Source organism: Parasteatoda tepidariorum, chromosome 3 (genome assembly GCF_982258835.1).
Source record: "Parasteatoda tepidariorum strain Cologne lab strain chromosome 3, Ptep-v5.0, whole genome shotgun sequence".
NCBI lineage: Eukaryota > Metazoa > Arthropoda > Arachnida > Araneae > Theridiidae > Parasteatoda > Parasteatoda tepidariorum.
Window position 1 is genome coordinate 110,609,643 of NC_141757.1, and position 14,208 is coordinate 110,623,850.

Here is a 14,208-nt window from a genome sequence, read left to right on the forward strand (position 1 = left end):
TTAAAGAATGCGTTATTGAAAGGAATGTCTACAAATAATAACAATTTTAAATCTAATTTTCAAGCTCACCACTTAACCTTAACTTACTTTTAGGAATTTCACAAAATATTCCTAAATAAAACGCATATAAATAGTAATTATTTAACTCAAAACACGTTAGTAAAATGCAGTGTAACCTATTTTAAAATAGAGTAATAAAAAATAACACAAAAAGGAAATTTTTTGAATCCTGTACCTATAATCCATAAAAATTAAAAACTACTTTTTATTTCTGAATTATACATTTGAAACTACTACTGATGTTCCCAGGAGTGTTGTTTGTTTCAGTGTATTTTTTCATGAAATAACGCTAAAATACAATTTTCATTTTTGAGTCTTCAGCATATCAATTGCCATTTCGTGACCTCTATGCTTTATTCTGAATCCAATGTAATTCACTCAATTATCCGGAATAAACTAATGTGCATTGTATTAAATTAAATTGTATCTCACTAAGATCAAAAATATTGCTTCGATGCCTTAAATTTCTACATACTTTAAGTGTTTGCATAACACTGCGAGTATTAATTTGTATCTCAAGTGTGTAAATTTGTAAGCATATAATACTACATGTAGTAAGTGTGTTAGTAAATGAAGACTATAATACAATTTTAATTTTTACGTATTAAGCGTATGACTTGACCCTTAGTGAGATACCCATAATTCAAGGATTCATCTGGTTACAATGCTTTACTGTAAATCCAACGTAATTCACACAAATAAAGTAATGTGTATTATAATAAATTGGATTTTATCGAACTCAATAACATCAAAAATATTGTTTTGATAACTTAAATTATTGCATACTTTCAACATTTGTATAACACTGCATGTGATACTATATCGCAAAAGTGTAAGTTTATAAACGTCTAATAATACATTGCTGTAAGTGTGTTATTTGTTGAATTAAAGCTATAATACATTTATTTTCATGAATTATGTTAATTTTCATATGTTAAGCAAATTACTTGTCATTTCGTGAGACACCCATTATTCAATGATTCATCTGGTCACAAGGCTTTACTGTAAATTCAATATAATTCACCCAATGATCATACAGCAATATGCTTTATAATTAATTGAATTTTAGTGTACTTATTAAACACTAAAATATTGTTTCGGTGCCTTAGATTCTTGCATACTTTAAACACTTGCACAAGTCTATGTAGTTAGTTTGTGTTAATGTCACAAAGCGTATAATACTGCATTGTCTTAAGTGTATTAGTTAATTAATTAACACTATAATAAAATTTTAATTTTCATATGTTAAGCATATGACTTGTTATTTCGTGAGACACCCATTATTCAATAATTCATCTGGTCACAATGCTTTACTGTAAATCCAATATAATTCTCCCAATGATCATGTTACAATACAGTACAATATGCTTTATAATAAATTGAATTTTAGGGTACAAAAATATTGTTTTGGTGCCTTAGATTCCTGCATACTTTAAGTGCTTTCACAACGCTCTGTAATTTGTGTTGATGTCGACAGTGTGTAAGTTTGTAGATTGTCGCAAATGTGCAACACTTCAATATAAATTTCATTTTTGGTGCTTTTCATATATGACATAATATTCATATATGACATACTTCATAATAAGATCATAAAATACGGTATTTGAAATAGTTTTATGATTCTTTTCTTTAGGAACGGCAGCGAAGCGTTTCAACGGGCCACAAAAAGAATCTTAGCCGAACGGATTCTAGTCTGGTTGGTGGCGAAAACAACCAAGGAGCTGTAAGTTTACTACCTGAAACACCTGAAGTAAGATTACATAATATCATGTATGCTTTCGCCTGCCTGTAGATAACTTGGAATCACGAGCTTTTGTTGGTTGGCTGATCACAGAAAGTTGCTCACTTTAGTGCATCTGTATGCTCATACTGCTTTTGTATCCTCTCAATAACTAACATTGCTCGAATGCCAGCTTTAAATATTAACAGCTTTCGCACTTAGTTATTTAAAATTGATCTTTGCACTAGGAACTACCAGGAGTCTCAAAAATGATCGACGATTTAAAAGTCAATTCAAGTAAGAACAGAAGGAAATTGTAAAGTACGTTTTGCTGCGCTCTGCTTAAGAAACCTTACTGTTCTCGAAAAGTTTAATTAATAGTTATGGTGCTTCAAAATAAGGATTCCGACCAGAAAAACTGTAAAATAATGTCTTTAGTTAAATATCAGATTACTAAAATTAAATATTTGCTGGAGTGTCCTCATACTGCAAAACGTAGTTCCTGCAATTAGGGGTCAGTTTAAATAGATTATATTACAGTTTTTTTAGTTAGCAGCGTCATCTGTTGACGAACTTTATAACTAAGTTTGATATTTAGAAAAAATTAATAGAGTTTCTTTAACGGAACTCAGAACTAAATGAAACATCTATATTTCCTACTGTTTTCAATGCAAGAATAATTTTTGGGACACCTGGTATTTATTCGATGTATGATGTTAAACTCCAATGTGCTAACAGGCTATTGCTTTGTAAATTATCTGAAATGTAGAGATATTTTGTATCCATTGTACAGGGTCTACCAGAATAAGCGTCTCTAAAATAAAGTCTTAAGTAATTAAAAAGAGAGATATTCTACATTTGTTTTTTATTAATTAATGCAGATCTATGCTACTGACTTATTGCATGAAAGTTCAAATCTTTTCCCATTTTCATTTATAACTTTAAACAAATGATTGGTAAAACTCATTACAGCTGTTCGCTCGCACTACTTCTTTTGGAATTTCACCCCTAACCTGTATCAATCTTTCTATGAATTTTTTGAACACATTTTTAACTCACGTCAAATTCTTTTACTCCTTTGAAACTTTCCGAAGGTCTCAACTTAAAATGAACTTAAGAAAATTTTTCATGCAAAAAAAACTGGTAAGTATAAAGCAACAAAGAAATTACGGACTCCTGTTCTGGTTTCACCCTGTAGATACATTTTCAATTTTAGCATAAATGATAAGCAAATAGAGGAATCAAATGTATAGCACAAGTAAAAAAGCTCAAAGCTACTAAGTAGAAACCAGGCATGTAAATTGTATAGATGTAGATCACGATTATAGTTATTTTAACTTTACAGGTAACGAATACCGGAAGTTATAGAACGTCAATTCTATAAAATAATATTTTCTCTCTGGGTAGCAACCTTTGTAAGATTGATGAGGATTTATTATTGTTGGTTTGAGAAATAGTGCAGTTTGTGTCCTTGGCATAGTGGGCAAGCCATAATTTACAATAGAATAAAAAAATAAATAGTATCCTTTCTCGAATAAATCTATCTTTTTGTCAAGATAGCAATATTCGCCATAAAGGGCCGGGATAGCCTGGTTGGGAACGAGAGTTCGAATCCAGCCGATCGAAGAATCCTCGTATATTAAATGGTGACTGGTGCAAGTTAAATCTGTCGGGGTCACGAAGTCCTCCAAGTTCCCATAACAAGTCATTACCTCTGAGGGTACTGATCCAGGAGTTCCCTTGTCTTTTGTATTGGGTTAAAAAATTACAAGGCTACGTAGTTAAACATTGGGTAGTCGTAAACTCAAATTTGGGTTTGGCTGTTCAACGACGGTTATAAAATAAAATAAAATATTCCCCATGGCACAAATTATTTTTATTCTGAATATGTCACGATATAATATTTTTTAAAAGATAATAAAAAGGAAAAATTAATCTTCTTTTAAAAACACAATCTGTCGAATTGATATCCAACCATAAGATTTCCAAAAAACTGTATTCTTAAATTTTCATTTTTCAAAAACTATTCGTCCGACTTCTTTGATTTTTTTTATATTTACTTATTTAAAATTAGATAGCTTGAATAACTAAGCTTACTTAGTAAGCTTAGTAATTCAAGCTTACTTATAAGCTTTGAATCACTAAGTTTACTTAGTAAGTAAAAATCTGATAATTAAAACAAAAGCTATTCACGATATATTTTTTGCTTACTCTAGAGTTTATTTATTTGAAGAAAATGCAACTATGCATAGAGGCACCATCTAAATAAAATAATTTTTTTTTCCGATATAGAGGCGTCCGCTTAATATTTTTTTTGAAAAATTTATTTTTTAATTTAAGTTTATTTAGATAATCTGCAAAATTTATTATTGCATATTTTTAATCGGTAAGAACTATTTTATCTAACAAAATATTCCAGAAACATAACCAGGATTTTAACATTTATAAGTTAACTTTTAAAAATTACGGAATTATAAAACCTTCATTATTACCAACGGTCAACGACGCTATTTGATTCTTACCATCGTTTAACAGCTTATTCATGTAGTGGATGTAAGATTCATCGCTTAACAGCTTTATTCGTATAATGAATGTAAGGTTCATCGGTTAACAGCTGTATTCATGTAGTGAATATAGGTTTATCGTTTAACAGATTTATACATGTAGTGAATGTAAGGTTCATCGATTAACAGCTTATTTATGTAAAGTTCATTGTCTAATACCTATATTCATGTAGTTAATGTAAGGTTCATCGTTTAACAGCTTTATCCATGTAGGGAATATAAAGTTCATCGATTAACAGCTTATTCGTGCATGATATGTATAATTCATTGTTTAGCAGCTATATTCATTTAGTGAATATAAAGTTCATCGTTTAACAGCTATATTAATGTAAGATTCATCATTCAGTAGCTTTATCCACGTAGTGAATGTAAGGTTAATCTTTTAACAGCTATATTCATGTAGTGAATGTAAGGCTCATCTGCTAACAGCTTATTCGTGTAGGGCATGTAAGGTTCATCGTTTAACAACTGTATTCATGTAGTGAATGTAAGGTTCATCGGTAACACAGCTTAACAGCTTATTCATGTAGGGTATGTAAAGTTCATTGTTTAACAGGTGTATTCGTGTAGTTAATGTAAGGTTCATCGTTTAACAGCTTATTTGTGCATGGTATGTAAAATCTATTGTTTAACAGCTATATTCATGTAGTGAATATAAAGTTAATCGTATCAGCTTTATATATGTAGTGAATGTAAGTTTTATTGATTAACAGCTTATTCATGTACGGGCATGTAAAGTTCATTGTTTAATAGTTATATCCTTGTAGTGAATGTAAGGTTCATCTGTTAACATCTTATTCATGTAGGGTGTGTAAGGTTCATCGTTTAATAGCTTTTTTCATGTAGTGAATGTAAGATTCATCGTTTAACAGCTTATCATGTAGACGTAAGGTTCATTGTTTAACAGTTAATACGTGTAGTGAATGTAAGATTTATCGATTAACAGCTTATTCATGTAGGGTATATAAGGTTCATCGTTTAACAACTATATTCATGTTGTGAATGTAAGGTTCATCGGTAACATAACTTAACAGTTTATTCATGTAGTGGTTGTAAAGTTATACAATTTATGTACAGCTCATCAGTAAAAGCCCATTGTTTTTAGTAATACCCCATGTTTGAATGGTACCATTTTATTTATTTCGATGTAGCCATTAGCATTTTCTTGCATAAATAGTGTTAAACGAAAGAATAACGGAAGCAAATTAAAATTTACGTAATATCTCATACCATCTCGAAAAATATATATATTTTTATCATATTATATTCCCTCTGAAAATTTTTATAATGAAATTAGATTTCAAATAATTGTTTTTTCAAAAATTATGTTCCGTGATCTTATAGACGGCGACTCAGTTTAAATATTCTAAACTTTCCAAATTTATTAAATTTTAAATCTGTTACTTTTATTTGTCTCTTATGCAATTTTCTAATTATTAATTTTATTATTGAAAATTTCTATTTACTATTTTAATTGCAGTTTTTTAAAGAAGAACCATTTAATTTTACAACGCCGGATCGTTTTTTAACTTGTTAATTTTGTTACTACTAAATTTTAAAAATCATATGTATTTTTTCTTAACTATTTTTATGAAAGGAAAGCACCGGAATTTGAAGACGTATGCTTTATTTTATTTTAATTATCTTTTATGCTGAAAAACTTTACCAATTAATTCATTTATTCATTTTTTTCCACTTAAACCATTTCATTCTTTAACTTATTTTATTAATTTCGTTATTAATATATTTTAAAAATTATATTTACTTTCTCTTAAAAACTTGTGTAAAAACAATGGCGTTTTAAAATTTGTACTTTTATTAGTTTTAATCATATTTAATATATTAAAAGTTTTTTCAATGGAATTACATTAGTTTTAAATATTAAAATCTATATTTTCAATACAAAAGAACTTTCATAAAGAAAACTATCGACTTCTAGTTTAATTACAATTTACTCATAAATTGATATTAAAATACAATTTAAAAACCTAAGAAAGCTTGAAATATATTTTTCGTTTCCAAAATTTATCAATCCACTTTTCACATAATTACAGAAGTTCTTTTACAAAAATATCTTCTTAAAAAATCTTTAAAAATGCTGTGTGTCTTGTTAAAGTTGTTAATCTTAATTTATCTATTTATTCTTCGCAAAAAAAATCGCAAATATTTTATTTCAACTTTTATAAGCAATGTTTTGCAACAAAAATCTAATTACTTTTGAAATTAATTAAGTTTTTTACTACTACAAAAATGATGAATGATATACTTCTGTGAACGTCATCTCTCAATTTACGAACCTCATTTCATTTGTTTAATTAAAAAAGTTAAAATAATGAAAGAATTTTTGGCATGCAATTTCCTTTACTGCTTGTCGTTAAGTTTTTTATGCTGTATAATAATAGGTTTTACGGCTATATTTAGAATATATATGTTTAGTTAAATTTAATTGACTCATTTTAAATTTTTATGTGCTATGAGAATTAGAATATAGTCTCTTCAGTTATACAATAAAAGAAACTACTCTTAAAGCGTGTAAGATATATTTTCTTTATGTGACAATTCAATTATAGTTAGAGTCAAGCAAATTAAACTTAATGTCAGTTTGTTATTCAGCTTAATGTAAATTTGTGAAATCCGGCTTAGGACATTATTGGCGTCAAAATATTTTTAAGGCTTATTTCTTTTAAAATAGTTATAATTTGAAAAATTAAATTTTTTTTAAATAATTATATTTATTTAAACTCTGCAGTCATTTAAAGTGTTAAACTATTTTAACTTGTACATAAATTTTAATTGTAACGTAATATAAATTGTATAATTGTTCTCGTATGTTAATCTTTTATTGCATAATTAATCTAATATGAATTAATGATTTTATTGCATAATTAATATAATCTAATTTGACTTGTATATTAGTTTAAAATGCATTTTATCATAAATTTTATATTAGTTTAAATTACAGATTAGTTTGAATTGTTAACAAGTTTATATTGTTCTTCTTTTTAATTTGCGTTTTAACTTTAATTCCATATTTTATTATTTGCATTTTAACGACGTCTGAAATTACTCCAGCAATATTTAATTTGTAATTAAAAAATGACGATCATCCAGATTATATTTTATTATAATGCAAATAACTCTATCACTCATATTTGACTCATCCTGTCCAAGGATACACATCCAAGTGCTGTAGCATGTTTATAGAAAAAGAAATACAATATAGTGCTTTAAACAGAAAATAGTATCACCAGCGATAAAATGCCAAGTCACATAACTTTAGTCTTTTCTGGTCAATCGCTCATAACACCATGTGATTTTTTTTAAATGGGTGCAAGTTGTAAATTAGTTTTATCGCGAATTTGAATGCTCTGTTGTTCGGAGTAATATAATCAATTCTAGGTTTTCATTAAAGTCTACATTATATCATAACTATCAATAACTATAGTCGATATCATAACTATGAACTAATTTTGTGACCAACTCTGTGGAAAACAATCTTTTACATAAGCCTAATGATGCAAATAATCATGCAACAAGATTAAATGATACAATAATAACTTAATGATACAAATAACTATCACGCAAATTTGTAAGTATGTGATGGCATTGGTGAGAAAAGCTTGTGAGTCCTGTAAAGAAAAGGAATTCTCTTTGCGTGAGAAGAAACATTTCCGAAAGGAACTTAAACATTTCTGGCAAATGATGAGCTTCTAAAGTAAAAGAGAATCCTTTTTTGAATTCATATAAAACTTTTAAGCTAGAGGTAACCTTTTATAAAGCAAAAGAATCTTTTTCGAAGTCATGGTGACATTTTGGGTGAGAAGAAAAATTTTTAGGAGGTATATAAATCGTTTTTAAAGGCGTGTGTGCCTTTTTAGTGAGGAGAGAATGTTCCTTCAAACCGTGTGAAACTACTATGCTCGAGAGAAACCTTATTGATTGAAAACTTGAATAACAGTTTAATGCAACTGTTATGGTCAATGACGGTCAAATGGAAAGTTATCGAAATACATTACCATACCTGCCATCTTGTTCTGATTTATTGGAACATTTTAATTTGAATATTAAGGTAAATTTTTCAATTTAACATTTTATAATTGATTCAATAAATTAAAAAAAAACGAATTTTTCCACCACTACATGCAAACAACCTGAACGTGAAATAAATGATCTCAAGAAACTGACGCAATAGTCGATGTGTTTCAAGCTCTCAAAGAAAGGCGCTCATTTTCAAGACTTACCAGACGTGAATGAGAAGAAGCAAAATTGATTTGAAATATAAAGTGTAAAGTTTACCAACGAAAAATAAGAACAAAATAAAGATGAATAAAACTAGAAAAACCACAGTAGCCGTGTGAGAAAAAAGATGGAAAAAAATCCGTGAGGAATATATATATAACATATTAATCGTGTAAAGAAGTGTTTATGGACGGGTTTATCCACGGTGCATGACTTGTGATTTTTGTGCTATCCTGATGAAAAAAAATTATCGTCAAATAAATAATTTCAATTTCTTTTTTTTACATTGTTAGGAATTTTGGTACATGTTGAACCATAATATTGTTCAAAGTTATTGCAACCTCGTATTTGAGCAAACGTGAACTATATTATCAATTTTCTTAAATTGATTGCCCAATAGTACTGTTCAACTTGGACGGAGATATGTTCAATTTAACTTACTGAATTCTAGTAAAATGTTCTCCATATTAGGGTTCATGGTATCAGTATTATGATTCAATGTTGCTCTGATCTTTCGGAGAGTCTGTTAATACAGAAGTAACTTTTTGTTCTCAAAAAAGTATGTTCCATTTGCCACTTGTCAACCTTTCTTATTTCTTATATCCTTCCAAAATAATTCTATTGACTGAACTCTTCTGGAAATTTCTGTCGACAGTTGAAAGATATATATTTCCTACGAGTAAATTTTTATTTCACTAGAAGAAATTTCATGGCTCCTAACATCATCACTAGAACATTTCTGAGAAAAGAGTTTTTCGAAATTAAATTTAATACTAGAGAGAAAATAAAAATGCTATTAAGTTCTTTTAAGACCACACAATTCTTCAAGAAAAAAGTGCTAGAAAGTTTCTTGTACTTTCAAGTTCTCAAAAAAATTAATAATAATAATTTGGTATAAGCAAAATCAATTCCTTAAACTTCATCATCACCTAGGAGATTGAGGGGGAAAAATCAATTTCCTTTCGGGATCCTTAATACAAAATATATGACATCATACTACGCTTTTCTCCCTATAATTTCACTGATTTAGTCAAAAAGAAAGATATTGGTTTTTACAAAGTTAAAATTTGTTTTCTACATATTGATTTTCGGCTGTATCTCGAAGATTAAATAAGCGCTAAATTAGAGAGAGAGATCACCATATTTTATTAAAAACTAAATTTCCTCAGCAAAAAAAAAGCTTCCTTTTTTTTAAAGTGCAATGCAAAAAATAACTGCTCCTGGATGTGACAATCAACCTGCATATATAATCAAAGCAAGACTGGGGAAAATCTAATAATCTCTGTCCTCAGATATTTTTCTTTTAGGATTTCCGAGAGAAGTAGGGAAAAAATTAGTCTGCGAAGGGAAAATTAGCTTAAGTGCCTGATGCAGTAGCTCTGCTAAGTCTAATAACAGATTAGGTCTCTAATTAAATTGCCTACCGGCATAAAAATAGTCCCCTTTCACCAAAGCTGCTTTTACTAAAATGCTTGGCATAAAGTTTAATGAAAAAATTAGTCCTTCCAGGTCCGTATGAAATCAATTTGAGCAGTGCAAAACGATTTTCTTAAAGAACTTTTATTTAATTTGTTACTTACAACTTACTGTCAAGACTCTTAATTACCTACAAGAGTGTATACATGTATATTTGTAGAATGGTATGCATTAAGTTGTGTTCTGTAAAAGTTTTGGCTTTTTTTAGGTGGGGGGGGGGGGTTCAGAACATTTGGAAACTAAGAGGGAAAAATTAAAAGGCGAAGTGTGTTTATAGTTTATGCGAAGGTTTAAGATGCTTAAATTCATTATATGGTTTTTCCTACAAAAAGTGGACACATTGTTATAGATGGACAAAAAAAACTGGACACATTGTTATACGTTGCTATTTTTAAAAAACATTTCAAACATTTTAACAACGTTTCGAAATTACAATTACATTGAAAACTAAACTTGGGACAAAACAGGATCTGTATTGGAACAATGTCATGGGTAACAAAATCAATTATAAATATCTTTTTCATTGTTTTGTTATTTTTTGTTGATGTGAAGGAGTGACTGAAACATTTTGTCCCACCCATTGAAAAAGCAACAAATTAAGTGTTAACTGTTGTTTATCATCATGATATTGTAATACTGTGCCCGACATAAAAGACAAGTAATTTCTTGATACAATTTTCAGAAGCAACTGAACTTCTTGGTGGACGTTTTTATGTGAAACTAATTGGCATTTGTGTACCATATACAAGCGTATGAACTACCTTGCCCTTTTTAAATCCTGCTCTGAAGTAGTACCAAACAAAATCTTTCCCAACTTTTTTAAAACAAAATATTACATTTCATTAAATGCCTACAAACTAACATTTCTGGAACGTATAAAATAAATTTAACGAAAGGTTCCAAAAATATCCCCGTAAGCTACTGGTAACATGTGATCGACGGTTTGACGATCACTGATAAAAGAGGAAAAAACCACAAAACCTCTCCACTGTATACTTGACAGAAATGGCTTGTAACTTAATCGGCTATAACTATGATTGGAATTCAAATTTAAGTAACCAGTGTCAAAAGCTCTCTGCACCATTCACTCCTACATAAATTCTTTTAAATTATTTGCTTAAAATGTCCAACTTTAAAGCATCATTAGAAACATTTTGAACCCCTCTTAATCTTTAATCTTTTTTTTAAAAAAATTGACCATCTATATAATGTCCAGATGGTGCCTAACATATGCATTGTATCAAAATTCCACTTAAAAAGCTTTATTACTCTTTTAAGCAATATACCCTGGTTTATGGCATTATATATCATACTTTTTTCTTTATTTGGAGCACTTTATTTAAAGTTTACATAATATATTTTAGGGCTCCGCTATGTCATTCCAAATCACCTCTCTTCCAAGTACACATCCTCTTCTTGTTCTCATCAATCCAAAAAGTGGTGGGAGACAAGGAATGAGGTAAAGTAAATTTTAAATCTTATTGGTTCTTTACTACAAATCTTACTGGGTCAAGTAATATATATATATATATATATATATATATATATATATATATATATATATATATATATATATATATATATATATATATATATATATATATATATATATATATATATATATATATATATATATATATACTCTCAATCAAATCATACTGATCATGTAGTATTATACATCAATATCATACATAGTAGTACACTTCAAATTTTAAAGGTTCACTGATAGCGGCTTTATGAAGCATTGGAAGCAGTAGAAAGTTTCAAACATTCTCAGAAACTACTCTATTTAGTCTGTAAAACATAATATTTTCTTAAACATTCCTAAAACGTTGCGAACCACTTATTGCAACACTAGTCTGAACCGTTCCTTTATGTTTCTTAAACTTCATATAATATCTTATCTTAAGAATGTTTCGTTTATTTTTTAGCATTCTCAGATTACATCACAAAAATCTGTATTTGAAAGCATTCATAAGTTATGTTACCTTTGAGGGAAATTACAAATGTTAAAGAAACATAAATGCAACTCTTTTTGCAATGTACGCGACCATGTGTTATAAACACTTTCAAACTTCTGCAACGCAATACCAATGTATTAAGCGAACAAATTCATAACATAAACTACCAAAAACATAAGTCTATAACGAAAAATGTTTAAAAAAATTTTAAAAATTCATGATAAAAAATTGCTTTTGTATGTTTAAACCATTTATGTTGTTTAAACAGGTTAATGGTGATAAATAAAAATTGAAAGTAAATATTATTCGTTAAACCTCAGATCTTAAACAAATAAACTTTTATTTCATCAGAATTATTAATGTTTTTATATTACTTTTTTTCAATATACTATATGATATTCTGATCACCTTACATTTAAATCATAAAATTTAAAATGCGTTTGAAAATTAATAATTTTTCTTTAATATATTTACCCGATAAATTACTTTGAAACAAATAAACAGTAAAAAAACTTCCTTAAAATAATGTAAACAGTTAATATTTTTCTTTCTAAAAAAATAAGAAGGTGTATCATTATTTCCAAGCATTATGTTTGTTTTTAATCACTTATCCTGAAATGGGAAAAACTTAATTTTATTTCAAAAAATATTCCAAATATTTCTATTGTTCAGAACTAATAAAAAAACTAGTCATCTTAATTCCCTCAGTTGATTTAAAAAGATACGATTAAAAATAAAAAAAATTCATTAATTATATTTCCTTAATTAAATTTTTTATGCATAAACTTTTTTCTATTTCACAAATTTTACGAAATCTTCATTTTTTAATGAAGTAATAGAAGGTTTCTAAAATAAAGAATACACTTGTTACTGTATTTCAAATTGCTTTCATTAATTTATATTATAATCCTTTTTCTTAAAAGGAAACTTTTTCAAGAAGTTATTTATTGTAAATTTTAAACTTTTGTTTCCTTTTTTATTTACTTGAAAATGAATGAAATTATTTTTAAATTACTTAATAAATTACAAATACTTTATTTTTTTAAATTACAATAAATTTAAATCAATATCTTTCTTTTTTCTTGTAGCTTTTTTCATTAATTGTACCTTAAATTTAATTTTAAATAACTGTGAGTTTTATTTAAGGTTCGCATGTCTTACGTATATTAACAATAAATTTAAAAACTATTTCATAACTGTTTAAAAAAATAATATTAATTTTATAACTGTAAAGTTAACTATTTACTTTTTAATAGATAATTTGCTCTGTCAAATGCATATTGATCTTCATTTTAACGCTGCTTCTTAAAAATCACTGAATTATTTTAAATGCTATTTATGAAGATTACTTTCAAACAAAACAAATATTATTTTTTTTAATTTTTAAGCTTTGCAACTGATTTTTTTTTACTCAGGAAATTTTTTTGTCATCTTAATTGAGAGAACATTTTTATATCTTTGATATAACATGATAATAATGCATCTAAAAATGACTGAAAAATCATATCATAATAATTATTTAAAATAAGGTCTCTTAAAATGTTCAATGAACGTTTTGAAATTTTTGATTAATGTCATTCAATAATGAATTCCATTAGTTAAATTGCAGTGGTGATATTATTGATATTTTTTAAGCCCAATTTGTTTGTTGACTTGAAAACAAAGCGCATTTTCTGACTAAGACAAACTATTCAATTAAAAGTATTAATGAATGCATTTTATTTTTAAAACAATTGAATTAACAGCATTTGATTAAAATGTAAAACATTTCGTAGTAAAGAATTCCGCTTTAATCTAAAAAATAATAATAATAAATTAAATGTTTTGTCCAATCTAATTTGCGTACAAATCTTGATTCTTAAAATCTGCCGAATAACGGTTAAATGATACGAATATCTAGTAAATATAAATCTTTCTCAACTAATTAACAAATAAAATAGATATTTTTATAAGATTCTACTGATACTTTTAAAGAAGCATTTAAAGATATTTAAATTTTTAAAAAACAAAACGAACAATTATATTTAACTCAAGCTGAATCGGTTAGAAAGCGTTGTATTAAGAAAGAATGATTAAATCTTAAATAAACTAAGCATTTAATCCTTTTGATAAAGAGTTAGATAAAATCAGCTTTTCATTACTTACAAATTGTGGCTTTAGAATAATTTATCACCCTTTAAATGTCACA

The 14,208-nt window shown here is 27.4% G+C and overlaps 1 protein-coding gene across 8 annotated transcripts in view; it reads left to right on the forward strand.

Annotated features, from left to right (window-relative positions):
- Positions 1–14,208, forward strand: part of Dgk (diacyl glycerol kinase 1) — a 464,938-nt gene that overhangs the window by 420,824 nt on the left and 29,906 nt on the right. For 4 of the 8 annotated variants that reach the window (XM_087159924.1, XM_087159928.1, XM_087159925.1 and 1 more), the window contains exons 17-18: positions 1,694–1,810; positions 11,424–11,518. In XM_087159924.1, the coding sequence (XP_087016050.1) occupies positions 1,694–1,810; positions 11,424–11,518 (212 nt within the window). The remainder of the gene's footprint in view (positions 1–1,693; positions 1,811–11,423; positions 11,519–14,208) is intronic. The other 4 variants (XM_087159926.1, XM_087159930.1, XM_087159927.1 and 1 more) reach the window with 1 other exon arrangement.